General features: G+C 48.0%; 1 protein-coding gene and 1 long non-coding RNA gene across 2 annotated transcripts; one reads left to right on the top strand and one right to left on the bottom strand.

The window, feature by feature from the left end:
• Positions 1–544: 544 nt before the first annotated feature.
• On the bottom strand, positions 545–12,975 carry LOC132385880 (gastrula zinc finger protein XlCGF57.1-like). The gene is made up of 2 exons (XM_059958120.1): positions 12,953–12,975; positions 545–4,565 (listed from the first exon to the last, which is right to left on the bottom strand). The coding sequence occupies exon 2, from the start codon at positions 3,755–3,757 to the stop codon at positions 2,528–2,530; it is 1,230 nt and encodes a 409-aa protein (XP_059814103.1). The 5' UTR covers positions 3,758–4,565; positions 12,953–12,975; the 3' UTR covers positions 545–2,527.
• A 5-nt stretch (positions 12,976–12,980) lies between these two features.
• On the top strand, positions 12,981–15,989 carry LOC132385882 (uncharacterized). The gene is made up of 3 exons (XR_009509328.1): positions 12,981–13,167; positions 15,222–15,362; positions 15,461–15,989. It is a non-coding gene; the product is annotated as an uncharacterized LOC132385882 (long non-coding RNA).
• Positions 15,990–18,838: the final 2,849 nt, after the last annotated feature.

Raw genomic sequence — 18,838 nt, 5'->3', positions numbered from 1 at the left:
GGGATATGGGTCAGGTTCAGGTCAGTGGGACTAGGCAGAAAAATGGTCCGTCACAGCCAAGAATGACCAAAAGGCCTGTTTCTGTGTTGTATTGTTCTATGGTTCTAGTGGACAGCTGCCATTTTTAACCTTCTGGTCACAATGTCCAATATCAGAGAGCATGCACTTGGAGAGGTGAGGGACCTATGGATTTCATTGCCACGGACCACTCAGACACCAAGTCATCGGGTTTATTTAAAACAGAGGTTGATCAGTGCTTGATTAGTAAAGGTGTCGAATGTCATGGGGAGAGGGCTCAAGAATAAGGTTGAGAAGGAAAATAAAAGACACAGGGACAGGTAGAGAGAGAGAGGAAACTTTAGAATGTGACAAGGCAAGCATAGACAGATGGGACAGACTCCGATAGGGGTTCTTGTTTGGCACGGAGTAGTGGGGCTGAACACCGGTTGATTTTCCACTCTGGGACCTTCACTGAGACCATTTCTCATCAGTACATGTTTTACAAACAATACATTTCAATGTTCAAGTTCAACATAAATTTATTATCAAAGTGTGTTAACCAGATGTTATCGAAGAATTCATTTTCTTCTTGACAAGGCAACTCAATGCCCACCCCCAGCCTGGGGTAGGGAATGGGACAAGTTCCAGAGGGGAGGAAAGGCTGAGTCTGGGACTTTGCGAAGGAGCCCTATCTCATTCCTCTTTTCCCTTCTCAGTCCCCTCCCTCCCACTCCACTGATGTGTCTGTGTATGAGAGAGAGATAGAGACCTGTGTGCCCAGTCACACTCCATCAACAATGTGCTCTCCCCACCCAACACACTCACACTCCTCTGTACACATCAATACTCACCAGCACAAATGTTCCAAAAATCTTATACACTCCCTCCTGCACCAACTCGTAAGCCACATGTTAAACTGTATAATCTTGCAATTCCTAGCAATTGGCACAGATGACAGTCCTGAGATCACAGCCCTGGATGAGCTGCAATTTAACTCAGCACCTCACTCCCTGAACTCCCTTTGCAGAACCTTGTTGTTCTACCAGCCCATATCATTGTCACCCCCATGGACCATGGCCTTCACTGTTCACTCAACCCGAGATGTCACAGATGCTCGTATGCAGGAGGCAAGATACCATCCTGGAATCTCATTCTCCCCGCAGAGCATCCACAGTAGTTCCCTGAACCACTGAATCACCCACGATGACAGCTCACCTCTTCTCCGCCCTTCCCATCTCAGTCTCAGAGCCAGACTAAGTGCTAGAGACCCTGTTGCTGTGACCTTCCTTTGCCAGGTCATCCCACCATCCTCGACAGTATCTAAAGTGATACCTATATTGTTCAGAGTGATGGACACGGGTAAATTGCACTCTCTGTTTCCCCCTTTCCCCTATCTGACTGCCACCCAGTTTCCTGTGCCATGCACCTTGGGTGCAACTACCTCTCAAATGTCCTACCTATCACCCCTTCAGCCTCCGGAATGATCTGGAGTTCATCCATTTCCAGCTGTAACTCCTTAATGTGGATTGTTCGGAGCTGAAGCCGGATGCCCTTCTCACAGGTGTAGTTATCAGGGACACAGGAGGGTCCCCGGCCTTCCAACATCCCGCAAAGCAGCTTTCCACTATCCCGCCTGGCACCTCCACTGTTCCAACTGAGCAAACGTGAAGATAAAAATTCTAGTCCCATCATGAACTTCTGTGACTAAATGCTCTCCTCACTGAAACCTCAAAGTCTCCACTCCAACACTGGCTGCCCCATTTGCTCCTCTGCCTGACTTGATAGTCAATCCTGAATGCTGACTGGCCACTGCTGAAAGACTCAAAACTAACCTGCCCTGAACCACTGCCGTTGATACACAATCAGCGAAACTGAGTGAATTACGTCTTCTCAAGCTTCTGATCTCTCTGATTAACGAGTCAAAGCTCAGTAGGGCGACAAAAGGATAAATGAGTGACTGAAACCCATCCGACAGTCTGAGCAGGTGACCACCCTCCCCACCGTGTGAACCCACCACTGTCTCTGCAGTGTGGATCAGTGTGTGAATGCCTTCCCACAGTCTGAGCAGGTGACCACCCTCCCCACAGTGTGAACCCACCACTGTCTCTGCAGTGTGGATCAGTGTGTGAATGCCTTCCGACAGTCAGAGCAGGTGATCACACTCCCCACAGTGTGAACCCACCTCTGTCTCTGCATTGTGGATCAGTGTGTGAATGCCTTCCCACAGTCTGAGCAGGTGACCACCCTCCCCACAGTGTGAACCCACCTCTGTCTCTGCATTGTGGATCAGTGTGTGAATCCCTTCCCACACTCTGAGCAGGTGACCACCCTCCCCACAGTGTGAACCCACCACTGTCTCTGCAGTGTGGATCAGTGTGTGAATGCCTTCCCACACTCTGAGCAGGTCAACGTCCTCTCACTGCTGAAAACAGTCTGGTGTGTCGGTTGGTGAGATGAATGTGTGAATTCCTTCCCAGTCTGAGCAGTTGAACAGTTTCTCACCCAGTGTGAACTCGTTGATGTTCATTCAATTGAGATGCCCAACCAAATCCTTTCCCACATTTAGAACAGGTGAGTAGCATCCCCCAGTGTGAATTCGTTGATGTACTTTAAAGTCTGATGACCGAGTGAATTCCTTCCCACAAACTGAGCAGGTGAACGATTTCTCCCTAGTGTGAATTTGGCAGTGCTGCACAAGGTTGGACGACTGAGCGAATCCCTTCCCACATTCAGAGCAAGTGAATGGTTTCTCCCCAGTGTGAATTCGCTCATGTGCCTTTAGATGTGACGACTGAGTGAATCCTTTCCCACATTCAGAGCACGTGAATGGCTTCTCCCCTGTGTGAATTCGGTTGTGCTTCACAAGGGTGTCTGACTTTGTGAATCCCTTCCCACATTCAAAGCAGCTGAACGGTTTCTCCCCAGTGTGAACTCGCTGATGTTCAATCAGTCGAGATGACCGAGCGAATCCCTTCCCACATTCAGTGCAGCTGAACGGTTTCTCCCCAGTGTGAACTCGCTGATGAGCCTTCAGATTAGATCCCTGAGTGAATCCCTTTCCACATTCAGAGCAGGTGAATGGTTTCTCCCCATTATGAATTCGCTGATGTACCTTCAGTTGAGATGACTCAGTGAATCCTCTCCCACATTCAGAGCACGTGAATGGCTTCTCCCCAGTGTGAATTTGGCAGTGCTTCACAAGGGAGTATGAATCAGCGAATCCCTTCCCACATTCAGAGCAGGTGAATGGCTTCTCCCCAGTGTGAATTCGGCAGTGTCTCACAAGGAGGGATGAGTCAGTGAATCCCTTCCCACATTCAGAGCAGGTGAATGGCTTCTCCCCAGTGTGAATTCGGCAGTGCTTAAGAAGGCAGTATGAATCAGCGAATCCCTTTCCGCATTCAGAGCATGTGAATGGCCTCTCCCCAGTGTGGACTCGCTGATGTACCTTCAGATTAGATGACTGAGTGAATCCCTTCCCACATTCAGAGCATGTGAATGGCTTCTCCCCAGTGTGAATTTGGTAGTGCTTCACAAGGGAGCACGACTCAGTGAATCCCTTCCCACATTCAGAGCAGGTGAATGGCCTCTCCCCTGTGTGAACTCGCTGATGTACCTTCAGGTGCGATGAATCAGTGAATCCCTTCCCACATTCAGAGCAAATGAATGGCTTCTCCCCAGTGTGGACTCGCTGGTGTCTCTGCAGCGTGGATGAACGAGTGAATCGCTTCCCACAGTCTGAGCAGGTGAACGGCATCTTTTCAGTGTGAACTCACCGGTGTTCATTCAGTTGAGAAGACTGAGTGAACCCTGTCCCAAACAGAGCAGGTGATTGGCTCCTCCCCTGTGTGAATTCGCAGGTGTCACTGTGGCGTGGTTGAGTGTGTGAATGCCTTCCCACCATCTAAGCAGGTTACCGTCCTCTCACTGGTGAATTTTCGGACATGTTTAGCATTGAAGACAGAATGATTTGCTTCCCACAGTCAGAACAGGTGGAGCATCCCACTATGGTGTGAATCTGCTGTTGAACCTTCAGGCTGGATGACTGGGTAGCTCCCCTCCCACACACAGCACAGGTGAATGGCGACTCCCCACTGTGAACTGACTGGCTTGTCCACAGGTAGGGTGTAAGAAAATCCCTTCCCACATGGAGAGAAGGAGAATGATGTCTCACTGCAATCAATTCTCTGGCAATTCAGAAAGTCAGATGTTTGAATCCCTTGTACAATCAGTGCAGTTGAAGAAGTGATCTCCAGTGAACAAATGCTGGTGTGTTCTCAGCACCCTGCTTCCAGTAAGTAACACTGAGTTACAGCAGAAAACTTCACTTCAGAGACAAAATACATTTCCAGCTGGGATGAGGTACTTCTTCATCTCCAAGGATGAACAACAGAAGTGTTGGTCTTGCAAAGAAAATATTTGGTCACTCCTTATATATCTGGACAGAGACGGCAAATCTGACATGTTGAGATTCCCTTGCGCAAGTGTTCTGCCATTTCAAACTTGTAAGAATATTTGCAAGGACATCAATGGGTGAAGAACAATTTTTCAGGTGGGATTTTAGTCTGTGGTGAGAACAGAAGAAATAGGAGTATGAGAATGTCAGCTAGCCCATGTCCACCAACCTGCTTTTTCCCCACCGCTCTTAATTTCCCTACTTTGCAAAAATCTATCCAACCTTGTCTCAAATACATTTACTAAGGTAGCCTCCACTGCTTCATGGGGTAGAGAAATCCACAGATTCACCACTGTCAGGGTAAAGCAGTTCCTCCTCATCTCCATCCCAAAAGCCCCGAACCTTAAGGTGATATCCTCTAGATCCAGTCTCACCTCCCAGTGGAAGCCAGCTTTCCTGCCCCCATCTTATCAACCCCTTTCATAATTTTACATGTTTCTAGAAGTCAAGTCAAGTCACTTCTATCTTCTCTCAATGTGAGCACTGGCATCATAATATTACCGAGTTCAACTCAAGTTGAAATATACCACAGGGGACTGTGGGAAGCGAGGGAGGAGAGTGCTGAGCATCTGGTGATGATCTTTGTATCGTCAATAGAGAGGGGAGAAGCACCCGAGGATTGTTCAAGAAAGGGAGTAGAGGTAACCCAGGAAATTATAGACCAGTGAGTCTTGCATCAGTCGTGGACAATTTGTTGAAGAAGATCCTAAGCGGGAGGACTTATGAGCATCAGGTTAGGGGTAGTCAGCGTGGCTTTGTCAAGGGCAGGTCATGCCTTACCAACCTGACTGAACTCTTTGGGGATGTAACATTGAAGGTAGAACATTGGATGTAGTGTACGTGGTTTTCAGTAAGACTTTTGATAAGGTTCCCCATACGAGGCTCATTGAGAAAATCATGAGGAAGGATCCAAGGAGAGCTGCTTTGTGGATCCAGAACTGGCTTATCCACAGAAGGCAAAGGGTGGTTGTCGATGGTTTATGTTCTGCATGGAGGATGTGACCAGTGATATTCTGCAGCTATCTGTTCTGGGACCACTGTGATTTTAAAAAATGACCTTGATGAGTAAGTATAAGGGTGGGTTTATAAGTCTGACGATGACACAAATGTAGGGGGTGTTGTGGATAGTCTGAATGGTTGTCACAGTGGAGCGAGACATCGATAGGATGCAGAACTGGGCTGAGAAGTGGCAGATGGAGATCATTTTGGTTTTGGTGGTTCATTTCGGTAGGTCCAATTTGAAGACAGAATACAATATTAATGATAGGACTCTTGGCAGTTTGGAGGAGCAGCGAGATCTTGTGGTCCGTGTCAATAGTACATGCAAAGCTGCTGCACAGGTGACAATATTGTTAAGAAGGCCTTCATCAACCATGGGACTCAGTTCAAAAGCCATGAGGTACTATTACAGATATAAAAGGCCTTCGTTAGACCCCACTTTTAGTACTGTGTTCAATTCTGATCTCCTCACTACAGGAAGTATGTGGATACTCCAGAAAGGGTGCAGAGGAGATTTACAAGGATGTTGCTTGGATTGGAGAGCATGCCTGACAATAATAGGCTGAGTAGACTCTGGAGTGATGGAGGATGAGAGGTGACCGGAGAGCAAACATGAGGAAGTCTGCAGATGCTGGAAATTCAAAAAACACACAAAGTGTTGGTGGAACACGGCAGGACAGGCAGCATCTATAGGGAGAAGCACTGTCAACGTTTCGGGCCGAGACCCTTTGTCAGGACTAACTGAAAGTACAGATAGTAAGAGATTTGAAAGTAGTGAGGGGAGGGGGGAAGTGCAAAATGATAGGAGAAGACCGGAGGGGGTGGGATGAAGCTAAGAGCTGGAAAGGTGATTGGCGAAAGTGATACAGAGCTGGAGAAGGGAAAGGAACAAGGGACGGGAGGCCTCGGGAGAAAGAAGGGGGGAGGGAGCACCAGAGGGAGATGGAGAACAGGCAAACAACTAAATATGTCAGGGATGGGGTAAGAAGGGGAGGAGGGGCATTAATAGAAGTTAGCGAAGTCAATGTTCATGTCATCAGGTTGGAGGCTACCCAGCCGGTATATAAGGTGTTGTTCCTCTAACCTGAGTGTGGCTTCATCTTGACAGTAGAGGAGGCTATGGATATACATATCAGATTGGGAATGGGACGTCAAATTAAAATGTGTGGCCACTGGGAGATCCTGCTTTCTCTGGCAGACCGAGCGTAGGTGTTCAGCGAAACGGTGTCGCCTCACCTGGCAGAACTGTCTGGGGCCCTGAATGGTGGTGAGGGAGGAAGTGTAAGGGCAGGTGTAGCACTTGTTCTGCTTACAAGGATAAGTGCCAGGAGGCAGATCAGTGGGAAGGAATGGGGGGGTGGGGGGAAACGAGTGGACAAGGGAGTCATGTAGGGAGCTCTGGGGATCTCCCATCCACTGCCACCAACCTCATAGTTCCCACACCATGCACTTCCCGTTTCTACCATCCACAAACCTGCCTGTCCAGGTAGACCTATTGTCTCAGCTTGCCCCTGGCCCACCTATCTCATTTCTGCATACCTTGACACTGTCTTATTCCCCCCTTATTCAATCTCTTCCCACCTATGTTCGTGACACTCCTCACGTTTTGAAATTTTTCAATGATTTTAAGTTCCCTGGCCCCCACCGCTTTATTTTCACCATGGACGTCCAGTCCCTATATACAGTAGACAATAGGTGCAGAAGTAGACCAGTTTTCTATCCATGTTGAAACCCTGCCCCCAATGCCATGAGCTCTGATTTTACTCTCCAATCTCCTATCACCTACCTCCATCCCCCACCAGGACGGACTCGAAGCTCTTCGTTTCTTTTTGGATTCCAGACCTAACCAATTCCCCTCTACCACCACTCTCCTCCATCTAGCAGAATTAGTTCTTACTCTCAATAATTTCTCCTTTGGCTCCTCCCACTTCCTCCAAACCAAGGGTGTAGCCATGACCACCCGCATGGGTCCCAGTTGTGCCTGCCTTTTCGTTGGTTTTGTGGTATAGTCCATGCTCCAAGACTATATGGGTATCTGTCCCCCTCTTTTCCTTTGCTACATCGACGACTGCATTGGCGCTGCCTCCTGCACGCATGCTGAGCTCATTGACTTCATTAACTTTGCCTCCAACTTTCACCCTGCCCTCAAATTTACCTGGTCCATTACCGACACCTCCCTCCCCTTTCTTGATCTTTCTGTCTCCATCTCTGGAGACGGCCTATCTACTGATATCTACTATGAGCCTACAGACTCTCACAGCTACCTGGACTATTTCTCTTCCCACCCTGTCTCTTGCAAAAATGCTATCCCCTTCTCACAATTCCTCTGTCTCCGTTGCATCTGCTCTCAGGATGAGGCTTTTCATTCCAGGACGAAGGAGATGTCTTCCTTTTTTAAACAAAGGGGCTTCCCTTCATCCACCATCAACTCTGCTCTCAAACGCATCTCTCCCATTTCCCGCACATCAGTCCTCACCCCATCCGCCCGCCACCCTACTCGGGATAGGGTTCCCCTTGTCCTCACTTACCACCCCACCAGCCTCCAGGTCCAACGAATAATTCTCCATAACTTCTCCACTACCAAGCACATTTTCCCTCCCCCCCCTTTATGCTTTCCACAGGGATTGCTCCCTACGCGACTCCCTTGTCCACTCTTCCCCCCCAATCCCTTCCCACCGATCTCCCTCCTGGCACTTATCCTTGTAAGCAGAACAAGTGCTACACCTGCCCTTATACTTCCTTCCTCACCACCATTCAGGGCCCCAGACAGTCCTTCCAGGTGAGGCGACACTTCACCTGGTGTGGAATACTGTGTCCGGTGCTCCTGGTGTGGCCTTTTATATATTGGTGAGACCCGACACAGACTGAGAGACCGTTTCGCTGAACACCCTCGCTCAGTCTGCCAGAAAAAACAGGATCTACCAGTGGTCACACATTTTAATTCTACGTCCCATTCCCATTCTGATATGTCTATCCATGGCCTCCTGTACTGTCAAAATGAATCCAAACTCAGGTTGGAGGAACAACACCTTATATACTGGCTGGGTAGCCTCCAACCTGATGGCATGAACATTGACTTCTCTAACTTCTGTTAATGCTCCTCCTCTCCTTCTTACCCCATCCCTGACATATTTACTTGTTTGCCTGTTCTCCATCTCCCTCTGGTGCTCCCCCCTCCTTTTTTTCTCCTGAGGCCTCCCGTCCCATGATCCTTTCCCTTCTCCAGCTCTGTGTCACTTTCACCAATCACCTTTCCAGGTTTTAGCTTCATTCCACCCCCTCCGGTTTTCTCCTATCACTTCATATTTCCCCCTCCCCCCACTACTTTCAATCTCTTACTATCTTTCCTTTCAGTTAGTCCTGAAGAAGGGTCTTGACCCGAAACGTCGACAGTGCTTCTCCTTACAGATGCTGCCTGGCCTGCTGTGTTCCACCAGCATTTTTTGTGTGGTGACCTGAGAGAGTTGTATAAGATGATGAGAGGCATTGATCGTGTGGATAGCCAGAGGCTTTTTCCCAGGGCTGAACTAGCCAACATGCAGGCGCATAGTTTAAAGGTGCTTGGAAGTAGGTACCGGGGGATACCAGAGGTAAGATTTTCGCACAGAGAGTGGCAGGTGAACTGCCAGCGACGGTGGTAGAGGCGGATACAATAAGGGTCTTTTCAGACACGGTTCGGTAGGTACGTGGAATGCACTGCCAGCGACGGTGGTAAAGGTGGGTACAATCAGGGTCTTTTCAGACACTGTTCGGTAGGTACCTGGAATCCACTGCCAGCGACGGTGGTAAAGGTGGGTACAATCAGGGTCTTTTCAGACACTGTTCGGTAGGTACGTGGAATGCACTACCAGCGACGGTGGTAAAGGTGGGTACAATCAGGGTCTTTTCAGACACGGTTCGGTAGGTACGTGGAATGCACTGCCAGCGACGGTGGTAAAGGTGGATAAAATCAGGGTCTTTTCAGACACTGTTCGGTAGGTACGTGGAATGCACTGCCAGCGACGGTGGTAAAGGTGGGTACAATCAGGGTCTTTTCAGACACTGTTCGGTAGGTACGTGGAATGCACTGCCAGCGACGGTGGTAAAGGTGGATACAATCAGGGTCTTTTCAGACACTGTTCGGTAGGTACGTGGAATGCACTGCCAGCGACGGTGGTAAAGGTGGGTACAATCAGGGTCTTTTCAGACACTGTTCGGTACGTGGAATGCACTGCCAGCGACGGTGGTAAAGGTGGGTTCAATCAGGGTCTTTTCAGACACTGTTAGGTACGTGGGATGCACTGCCAGCGACGGTGGTAAAGGTGGGTACAATCAGGGTCTTTTCAGACACTGTTCGGTAGGTACGTGGAATACACTGCCAGCGACGGTGGTAAAGGTGGGTACAATCAGGGTCTTTTCAGACACGGTTCAGTAGGTACGTGGAATGCACTGCCAGCGACGGTGGTAAAGGTGGGTACAATCAGGGTCTTTTCAGACACTGTTCGGTAGGTACCTGGAATGCACTGCCAGCGACGGTGGTAAAGGTGGGTACAATCAGGGTCTTTTCAGACACTGTTCGGTAGGTACGTGGAATGCACTGCCAGCGACGGTGGTAAAGGTGGGTACAATCAGGGTCTTTTCAGACTCTGTTCGGTAGGTACGTGGAATGCACTGCCAGCGACGGTGGTAAAGGTGGGTACAATCAGGGTCTTTTCAGACACTGTTCGGTAGGTACCTGGAATGCACTGCCAGCGACGGTGGTAAAGGTGGGTACAATCAGGGTCTTTTCAGACACTGTTCGGTAGGTACATGGAATGCACTGCCAGCGACGGTGGTAAAGGTGGGTACAATCAGGGTCTTTTCAGACACTGTTCGGTAGGTACGTGGAATGCACTGCCAGCGACGGTGGTAAAGGTGGGTACAATCAGGGTCTTTTCAGACACTGTTCGGTAGGTACGTGGAATGCACTGCCAGCGACGGTGGTAAAGGTGGGTACAATCAGGGTCTTTTCAGACACGGTTCGGTAGGTACGTGGAATGCACTGCCAGCGACGGTGGTAAAGGTGGGTACAATCAGGGTCTTTTCAGACACGGTTCGGTAGGTACCTGGAATGCACTGCCAGCGACGGTGGTAAAGGTGGATACAATCAGGGTCTTTTCAGACACTGTTCGGTAGGTACGTGGAATGCACTGCCAGCGACGGTGGTAAAGGTTGGTACAATCAGGGTCTTTTCAGACACTGTTCGGTAGGTACGTGGAGCTGGGAATAACAGAGGGATATTTGGTAGTGAAACTCTCGGCAGATTCTCGAGTCGGTTATATGGTCGTCATGAGGTTGTCCGAAGGGCCTGTAATGAATTGCAGACTTATGTTTCTGAGTTTATATGTGAACTCCCCATCTCTAACAAGGCATGGATCAAGCATCCCGACTGACCAACAAAATCTCTGACTGTATTCCTGTCTGTATGAGACTGGGCTATTTCTGCCTTCAATCAACCTGCGACTTGGCTCAAACTGTCTCTGTCCTTTGGTACTGTTTCAAGTTCTGGTCATGTTATACAACACTACTGTTATGACCGCAGCCCCCTCCGTTGTGAGAATCGCCAGATCGCTATTAATTCGGGTCTCAGACCCAGGAAATGAGAGAGAAAGAGCAGGACAAAGCAACGAATTTGGCCATTGTCTCTTGGAGACACCTTTGTGGAATGGGGACTGTGCTACGTGCAGGCCCTCAGGGCAACATGGGCTGAGTGACGGGGAGAGATTGCATCATCCCAACCTGATTGACATCTGAGACCCCATGAGTAAGGATAAAAGGGGGGCTGCAGTGGGCAGTTCCCCAGCGACCCAACAGGAGGAGACACCATCGCTCATCGCTCCCGGGCTAACAGGAAGCTATTCGGAAGCCATGTGTGGTTCGTTCCCCTTGCCTGGGAAACGAGTGGCTGATAACACCGAAAAGGACTTCGAACTGACAATCGGGAACCCACGTTCCCGATTCAACGGTTTGCGGCCAAAAGGAATGGCAAGTTTCTTTTCTCACCAAAAATCTCTTTCTCTCTCCGACACGTGAAACTCAGCGGCCCCCCCCCCCCCCCCACAGAGGCAGAAAGCTTGCATGAACTTGAGAGACTTTTATATTTCCATCGGACAATATATTACCCCTAGACAAACGATAGAGCTCTTTCTTATTGATGATTATTACTATACCTGCGCTTTAGATTGAGTATTGACGACGTATACTAACTGAATGTTTGCATTAACCTTATTTTTGTGCCCCTTTATAAATAAAAACTTTTAAAAATAGTGCCATCAGACTTCAACGGACCTCTCTATCTTTGCTGGTAAATGATCCAGTTACGGGATACGTAACACTACAAACAGTTACTACATATCTGATCCTGGAGATTTTCCCTTCCCACCCCCAGCTGAGTGACAGTGATGAACCCATCGATGGCAATGCCAATGACTATGAAGGGGTGGGCAGTAGTTACTCTCATTGGAGTGTGGCACTTTTGTGATGTGAAAGCTACAAGTCACCTGTCATCGAGGGCAAAGGTGTTTCATATCGTTAGTTACCCAGAGAGAACTAAAGCTGACGGGCAGATTTTTTTTATATATGCTATACAATACTAATTGATGCTGCCTGGTTCAGAGAGAATTGATTATTATCAGAGATTAAGGGAGCTAGGGCTTTACTCTTTGGAGAGAAGGAGGATGAGAGGAGACATGATAGAGATGTACAAGATATTAAGAGGAATAGATAGAGTGGACAGCCAGAGCCACTTCCCCAGGGCACCACTGCTCAGCACAAGAGGACATGGCTTTAAGGTAAGGGGAAGGAAGTTCAAGGGGGATATTAGAGGAAGATTTTATACTCAGAGAGTGGTTGGTGTGTGGAATGCACTGCCTGATTCAGTGGTGGAGGCAGATACATTAGTGAAGTTTAAGAGACTACTAGACATGTATATGGAGGAATTTAAGGTGGGGGGTTATATTTAAGACAGGGTTTGAGGGTCGACACAACATTGAGGGCCGAAGGGCCTGTAATGTGTTATACATTATGTTTATACATATGTGTACATATGTTCTATGACATTTTCACTGACTGGAAGGTAGATTCTTCATCCGAGAGTAACTGGACACTATATTTTTGTTCCGAGGTACTCCTCGATTTACCTGGCTGGAGGTCGCAGCGTTAGGGACATTCTCTATGGGGACAACGCTGGCGTGTCACCCATGGCTGCCTCCTTACCCAGAAAACACCACGAACAAGAAACCTGTCTATCCGCCATCGACGGACCCAACGATGCGCATGCGCCGCGAATGGCGGCGGCGCCAGCTCTCAACCGCGGTTAACTCCCCCGTGGATCGGATAAATCGCGGGGCTGAGAGAGGAAGAAAGGACAGGGACTGTCCTGGGGTGCAGGACCAGTGTGGACAGAGCTCATAGTGATTTTCCTAAAATCGCGGTTCATAAGCCGGTGACCAAAGTTCCTACCCGCGGCCCAGCTCTTACCTGCGTCCGATCCCTGAGAGCCTCTCGTCTGCTGAGCGCATGCGCGATATTCGGGATTGGCTGTGCCGCCCACGCATGCGCATTTGCTTAAACTGGAGACTTCTGCAGATGCGGAAATCCAAAAGCAAAACGCACAAAATGCTGGAGGAACTCAGGGGGGGCAGAAAGCAACTATGGAGAGGAGAGAACCGAGACCCATCTTCAGGACTGGAGAGGTAGGGAGGGAGTCAGAATGTGTGGGGGGGGCGTGTTGGGGAGAGGAGGTGATAGGTCAGATTGGTCAGCGGTGAAGAGCTGGGAAGTTGGTTGCTGAAAGATATAAAGGGCTGGATAGTAACAATGATGATGATAATAATTATAAATACTTTAATGATCCCGAGTGGGGAATTCTTTCGTTTCAGTAGTAACATTTAAAAACACAAATAGCAGCGTGCAGGGTTAACTAAAAAGAAAATCGAGAATAATAATATAAACAATAATAGGGTTAGGGCTCTCCCCAGTGCGAACTGACTGGTGTGACAGTAGGTGAGTGGACCGAGTGAATCCCTTCCCAGGTGCCGAGCATGTGAATGGTCACTGGTGATCCAGGCAGGGCTTGTTGTGGAAACAGCTTACAACCCTGACTGGCAAGATGGTGTTGTCACAGAATTTGATGTAGTCCAGAGGGAATTTCTCTGGAATACTACAAGAGCATTTTTGCTTTTGGGTGTCTGGGTTCTCAACACTCTAGCAATTTGAGTCTGTTTGATTATGCAATGTGTTCCACGGTAGTTTTCTCGGTAACCCCACCTCGGTTGTTCCAAAGCCTTTGGTGTTATGGTCCAGTCTGGAGCCCGCATTCCAGGTCTTGATCTGGTCCACGGACACCAGACTCCGGGTCTTGTAGCCGTCCCTCCTTTCACCCTTATGCCCAAATAGGATCAGCTTGGCTTAAGGAGGTGCACCTGATGCCTATCGGCTGGTAGGTGTATATAAGGGGCTCTGGGACTGAATCTAGTTGGGGGGTTGTCCTGTTCCTCTGTTTGTCTTGTACGCGCTGGTCCTGCTGTTCCATCCGGTTTGCCTTGTTTGCACTGTCGCGCTGTTCACCTGTTTATCCCGTTTCCACCCTGCCTTCCACCCTCACCGTTAATCATCTACTTCTGTAAGTCTGTTCTTGTAGTCACCCTGGACCGAGCTCCCTTCCGATCCCTTGCCTCTGTCGGGTAAGCAGGCCGGACTGCCGTTGCCCGGCGGGGGACTCCGACCCTTTCCTACCCCTCTCTTCCGACGGGTTGTGCCCCGCACCTGCCCAAGTGCCCCGCGACCTGCCCAGGCCCCTGTGTTCCTACCTGCAAGGCTGGGCTCTGCCCAGGAATTTTGCAGCCCGCCCAGAGGACTCCGACCCTTTCCTACCCCTCGCTTCCGACAGGTTGTGCCCTTCATCCTGCCCAGGTACCCTGCGACTTGCCCAGGCCTCTGTGTTCCTGCCTGGGAGGCCGGGCCCTGCCCAAAAGTAATGCAGCCCACCCAGGGGGCTATCCTCCCAGCATTCCTTGTCCGATAGACCCATCCTTTAGCCTAGCCAGGGTCCTGCCTTCGCCAGGAAGTCTCTCTGAACCCCAGGATCACCTTTGCATGCCACAGTCTCCCCATCTTGTTCTATCTTTTAGTTGTTCCTGAACTGTCCCTGGTACTTCAGTGTCAACATCCTGCATTTGGGCCAGCCTCCTTGTCCCCTTGTGACATTTGGCTGATTTTGGCAAAGATGCTTTGGATATCTGAAATAACTTTCAAATTGAGGGCACAGCCTTTACAGAATTTGAGGTATATCTTGTTCCAACTAAAAGCATCATGATTGAGAGATATAACCTTTTTTTTCTGTGACCAGAAACAAGTTGTTAGCTGAGACCAATACTCAGCCGAGCTTCACACACTGAATGAGTCCTGTGATTTTGGAGACTTGACAGACTTACTAGATGGGAACAAAATAGTTAGTGGAATCACAGATAATGGGCTCAAAGAAAGATTGCTCTGTGAAAACAAAAGACTTGACGTTGCTGAAGTCTGAGGATATGTGTTGGACAGCAGAGACGACATGAGCACAAACTGAGGAACTGTACAGGCTGATGTAATAGTGCACGCTATGAAAACAGGGGTACAGAACTCCAGGTGCTTCCCAAGGCAACATCAAAGCAAAAAAAAGGGTGGAATTAAGATGCCGCCTCTTGGTGTTCATCTGAGAAAACAGCTTAATTCCTTGTTTAATATCTCGTTTTCCCCTTTCCAGGGTGGTTCGGGTTCTATCGAGGTCCAATAGTGGAGAAGTTCGATTCAAAAGGTTCAGAGGAACATCTAAACAAACCAGATGGATTTTGGAAACAAGTCCTGATGAAGTTAAAATATAAATTGTTGGCCGCATTGAGCAAAGGTATGTTTAGAGAAAAAAGGGTGTAGAATTTCTTGAAAAGAACCCCTCTCCAACTGTTAAGCATGGGGGTGACTCAATCAATCAATCTTGTGTTGCAGCCAGTAGCACAGGGAACATTTACTGGTAGAGGGAAGAATGAATTCAATCAAAAACCAACAAATTCTGGAAACAGACATCACACCGTCGGTAAAAAAGCTGAAGATGAAAAGAGGATGGCTTCTACAACAAGATAGTGATCCTAAACACAGCTCAGAATTCACAATGGACTACCTCAAGAGGTGCAAGCTGAAGATTTTGCCCTGCTCCTCACAGTCCCCTGACCTAAACATCATCGAGAATCTGTGGATTGACCTCAAAAGCGTAGTGCATGAAAGATGGCCCAAGAATCTCAGAGAAGCCTTTTGCAAATAAGATTGGGCAAAAATCCTACGAACAAGAATTGAAAGACTCTTAGCTGGCAAGAACAAGTGTTTACAAGCTGTGATACTTGTCAAAGAGGGATGTTACTAAGTACAGGGTGCCCAAACTTTTGCTTCAGGCCCTTTTCCTCTTTTGTTATTTTGAAACTGTAAAAGATGGAAGTAAAAGTTTTCTTGCTTAAAATATTAAAGAAATGTGTCATCTTTAACTTAATGCCTTTTGGAAATCAGTTCATCTTTTACTCACTTATATATTCACAGTAACAGAAATTTTGATCAGGGGTGCCCAAACTTTTGCATGTCACTGTATTTGCTACTGATGCATTGTCTCGGGGAGATCACAAGAAATCAAAGACTTAACAAGAGATTAATGCTGATATATAGGCCGAAGTGGACATGATTGTGACCTCCATTCCAATATCTGCTGGCAGAAAATAGATGATTAGGACTCAAGCAGGGATGGCTGAATCAATGAAGGTACACAAAGAGACAATTCAGAAAGGATGGCCTGCAACTACGAATAGATGTTCAATATTTATTTGGGATTGTTGGGCAGACAGAGCTGAACTGTCAGCAGTGGAAGATATGGTCCTCAAAGGGAGCAGGTTTACGTGTCCTGACTGTTTGTTTCCACAGAAGCTGCCCAACTTGCTGAGTTTCTCCAGCGTGTCGTGCGTGTTGCTTTGACCCGAGCATCTGCAGAGTATTTTGTGTTTACGTTTTCAGTGTCGTTGCACAAGGAAGTGCCCCAGAAGGTGCATGAAGAGCATCTTAATGAGGAAAAAATGTAAAGAATGAGCTCATGAAGTGATGTACTGTCCAAGAATGAACCAAGATGTCAGACAGACCACTGATTTATGTTGACCAAAGTAGCAGGCAAAACCCCTTACTCTGCACCCTGTACCAGACAAGCATTTTTCAGATTAGGGGAGTAGTTGTTTGATTGTAATGGGAAGAGCCAGAGTTTGCAACAACACAATCAATATCCAGGAAAGCAATTATCACCTTCTCAAAAACTGTGCGCAGCATGAAGTTCCATAGAATCATAGAAAACCACTGTTCTTTATAGGCCCTTCTGCCCCCAATGCTGTGCTGACCATGTCACCTACTCTGGAAACTGCCTAGAATTTCCCCAGGGCCCACCATTTTGCTAAGGTCCGTGTACCTGTCTAAGAATCTCGTAAGAGACCCTATTGTACCCGCCTTTACCACCGCCCCTGGCAGTGCATTCCACACACACACACCACTCTCTGTAAAAACATACCTCTGACATCTCCCTTGAAGCTACTTCCAAGCACTTTAAAACTATGCCCCCTTGTGTTAACCATTCCAGCCCTGGGAAATAGCCTCTGGCTATCCACTCAAAACAATGCCTCTCATCATCTTATACATGTCAATCAGGTCACCTCTCATCGTCTGTCATGGAGAAAAGGCCAAGTTTACTCAACCTATACTCATAAGGCATGTTCTCCAACATCCTTGTAAATTTCTTCTGCACTCTCTCTATATCTACATTCTTCCTGTAGTGAAGTGACCAGAACTGAAAACAGTAATCCAAGTGGGTTCTTGACAAGGTCTATATAGATTTAACGTTACCTCACGGCTCTTGAACTCAATTCCACAGCTGATGAAGGCCATCACACCATATGCCTTCCCAGCAACATGTCAACCCTCACTGTAGCTTTGAGTGTCCTATGGACACAGACCCCAAGATCTCGATGATTCTCCACACTTTCAAGAGTTTTAACATTAATACTGTGATTTATCTGCAAATTTGACATACCAAAATGAATCATTTACAAGTAAATGCGTTGAACACCCCCTGCCATTTCTCAGCCTGTTTCTGCCTCCCAATGATGTTCCGTTTTAACCTCTGTCAAACCTAAATGGGAATCAGGAATAAAATGTTTGGCGCTGTGAAGTTCTACTTGTGGCAGATGGTAAGAAGCTGCTCAGCTAAGTGATGAGGTTACGCTCAGGATGGAGGAGCAACACGTTATTTTCAGTCTTGGTACACTCCAACCTGATCAGCTGAACCATAACACCAGTCTCGTCTTTTGAATCCAGAGCCTCAAGGGGTAAAAAGCACCAGTTCACTGCAAGATGACAGAAAGAAGTGACAGTACAGCTCAGCTCAAACAAGAAGACAAGAAGAGCAGGAGAGTGGTGGTGGAGGGGAACTCAATGGGTTTGATGTCCAGAGGGAAATGGAGAGCTCTGTGGCTTTCCTGGTGGGAGATGGATGTGTACATGGACTGGGATCGGGACCAGGGAACTTGAATCATTGTAATGAGTTTGTGTGTGTTGCTTGGATTTCCAGCATCTGCAGATTTTCGCTTGTTTGTAACTGGGAAATTCCGTTTGTTGTGGACAGAGCAAATCTACTTGCCAAAGTGGAGTCCCGATCCACATTGGGTCTCACTGACATAGAGGAGGCCTCAATGGGATCTCCAGGCAGACTCGCAGATGAAGTGTTGCCTCACCTGGAAGGACTGTTTGTGACCCAGATTGGGACTGAGGGAGGAAGTAAATGGGAGCACGTAGAACTACCCTCACTTGCAAGGATTTGTTCCAGGGGCAGATTAGTGGGAAGGGGCGAATGGAATCCTTGTGGAAAGCAGGAAGTGGGGGGGAAGCTGTGGAGGTAAAGATAGGAAGGCAGGAAGTAGTTTGGTCAAGACAACCGTACAGATCGGTAGGCTTATAAAAAATGTCAGCTCCTGTGACAAATCCTCATCCTATTCTGCGAATGGGTGACTGTATTGATAAAGTGGGAAAGGCTAAGCACCTTTCAAAAACCGACTTATTAAAAGGATTCTGATGTGTTCCTTTGACAGAAGGGGCTAAAGAAATCTCTGCATTTGTTACACCATCTGGACTGAATGAGTATATAATGGGATCAAAACTGCTCCAGGGACATTCCAAAGGATGATAAATACAGTAATTCGAGGTTTAGAAAACACAGGGGCTTATATTGATGATTTGGTTAATGACACATGGGAAGAATGTATCTCAGCAGTAGAGAAACTGGTTGAAAGGCTGTCGAAGACAAATCTT

Source organism: Hypanus sabinus (genome assembly GCF_030144855.1).
Source record: "Hypanus sabinus isolate sHypSab1 chromosome X2 unlocalized genomic scaffold, sHypSab1.hap1 SUPER_X2_unloc_4, whole genome shotgun sequence".
NCBI classification, from domain to species: Eukaryota; Metazoa; Chordata; class Chondrichthyes; order Myliobatiformes; family Dasyatidae; genus Hypanus; species Hypanus sabinus.
This window is presented reverse-complemented; position numbering and strand designations above follow the sequence as displayed.

What these genes read in the sequence shown, in the direction of transcription:
- LOC132385880 (XM_059958120.1), bottom strand. Translation starts at nt 3,757, where the DNA reads ATGCCGTTCACCTGCTCAGACTGTGGGAAGCGATTCACTCGTTCATCC.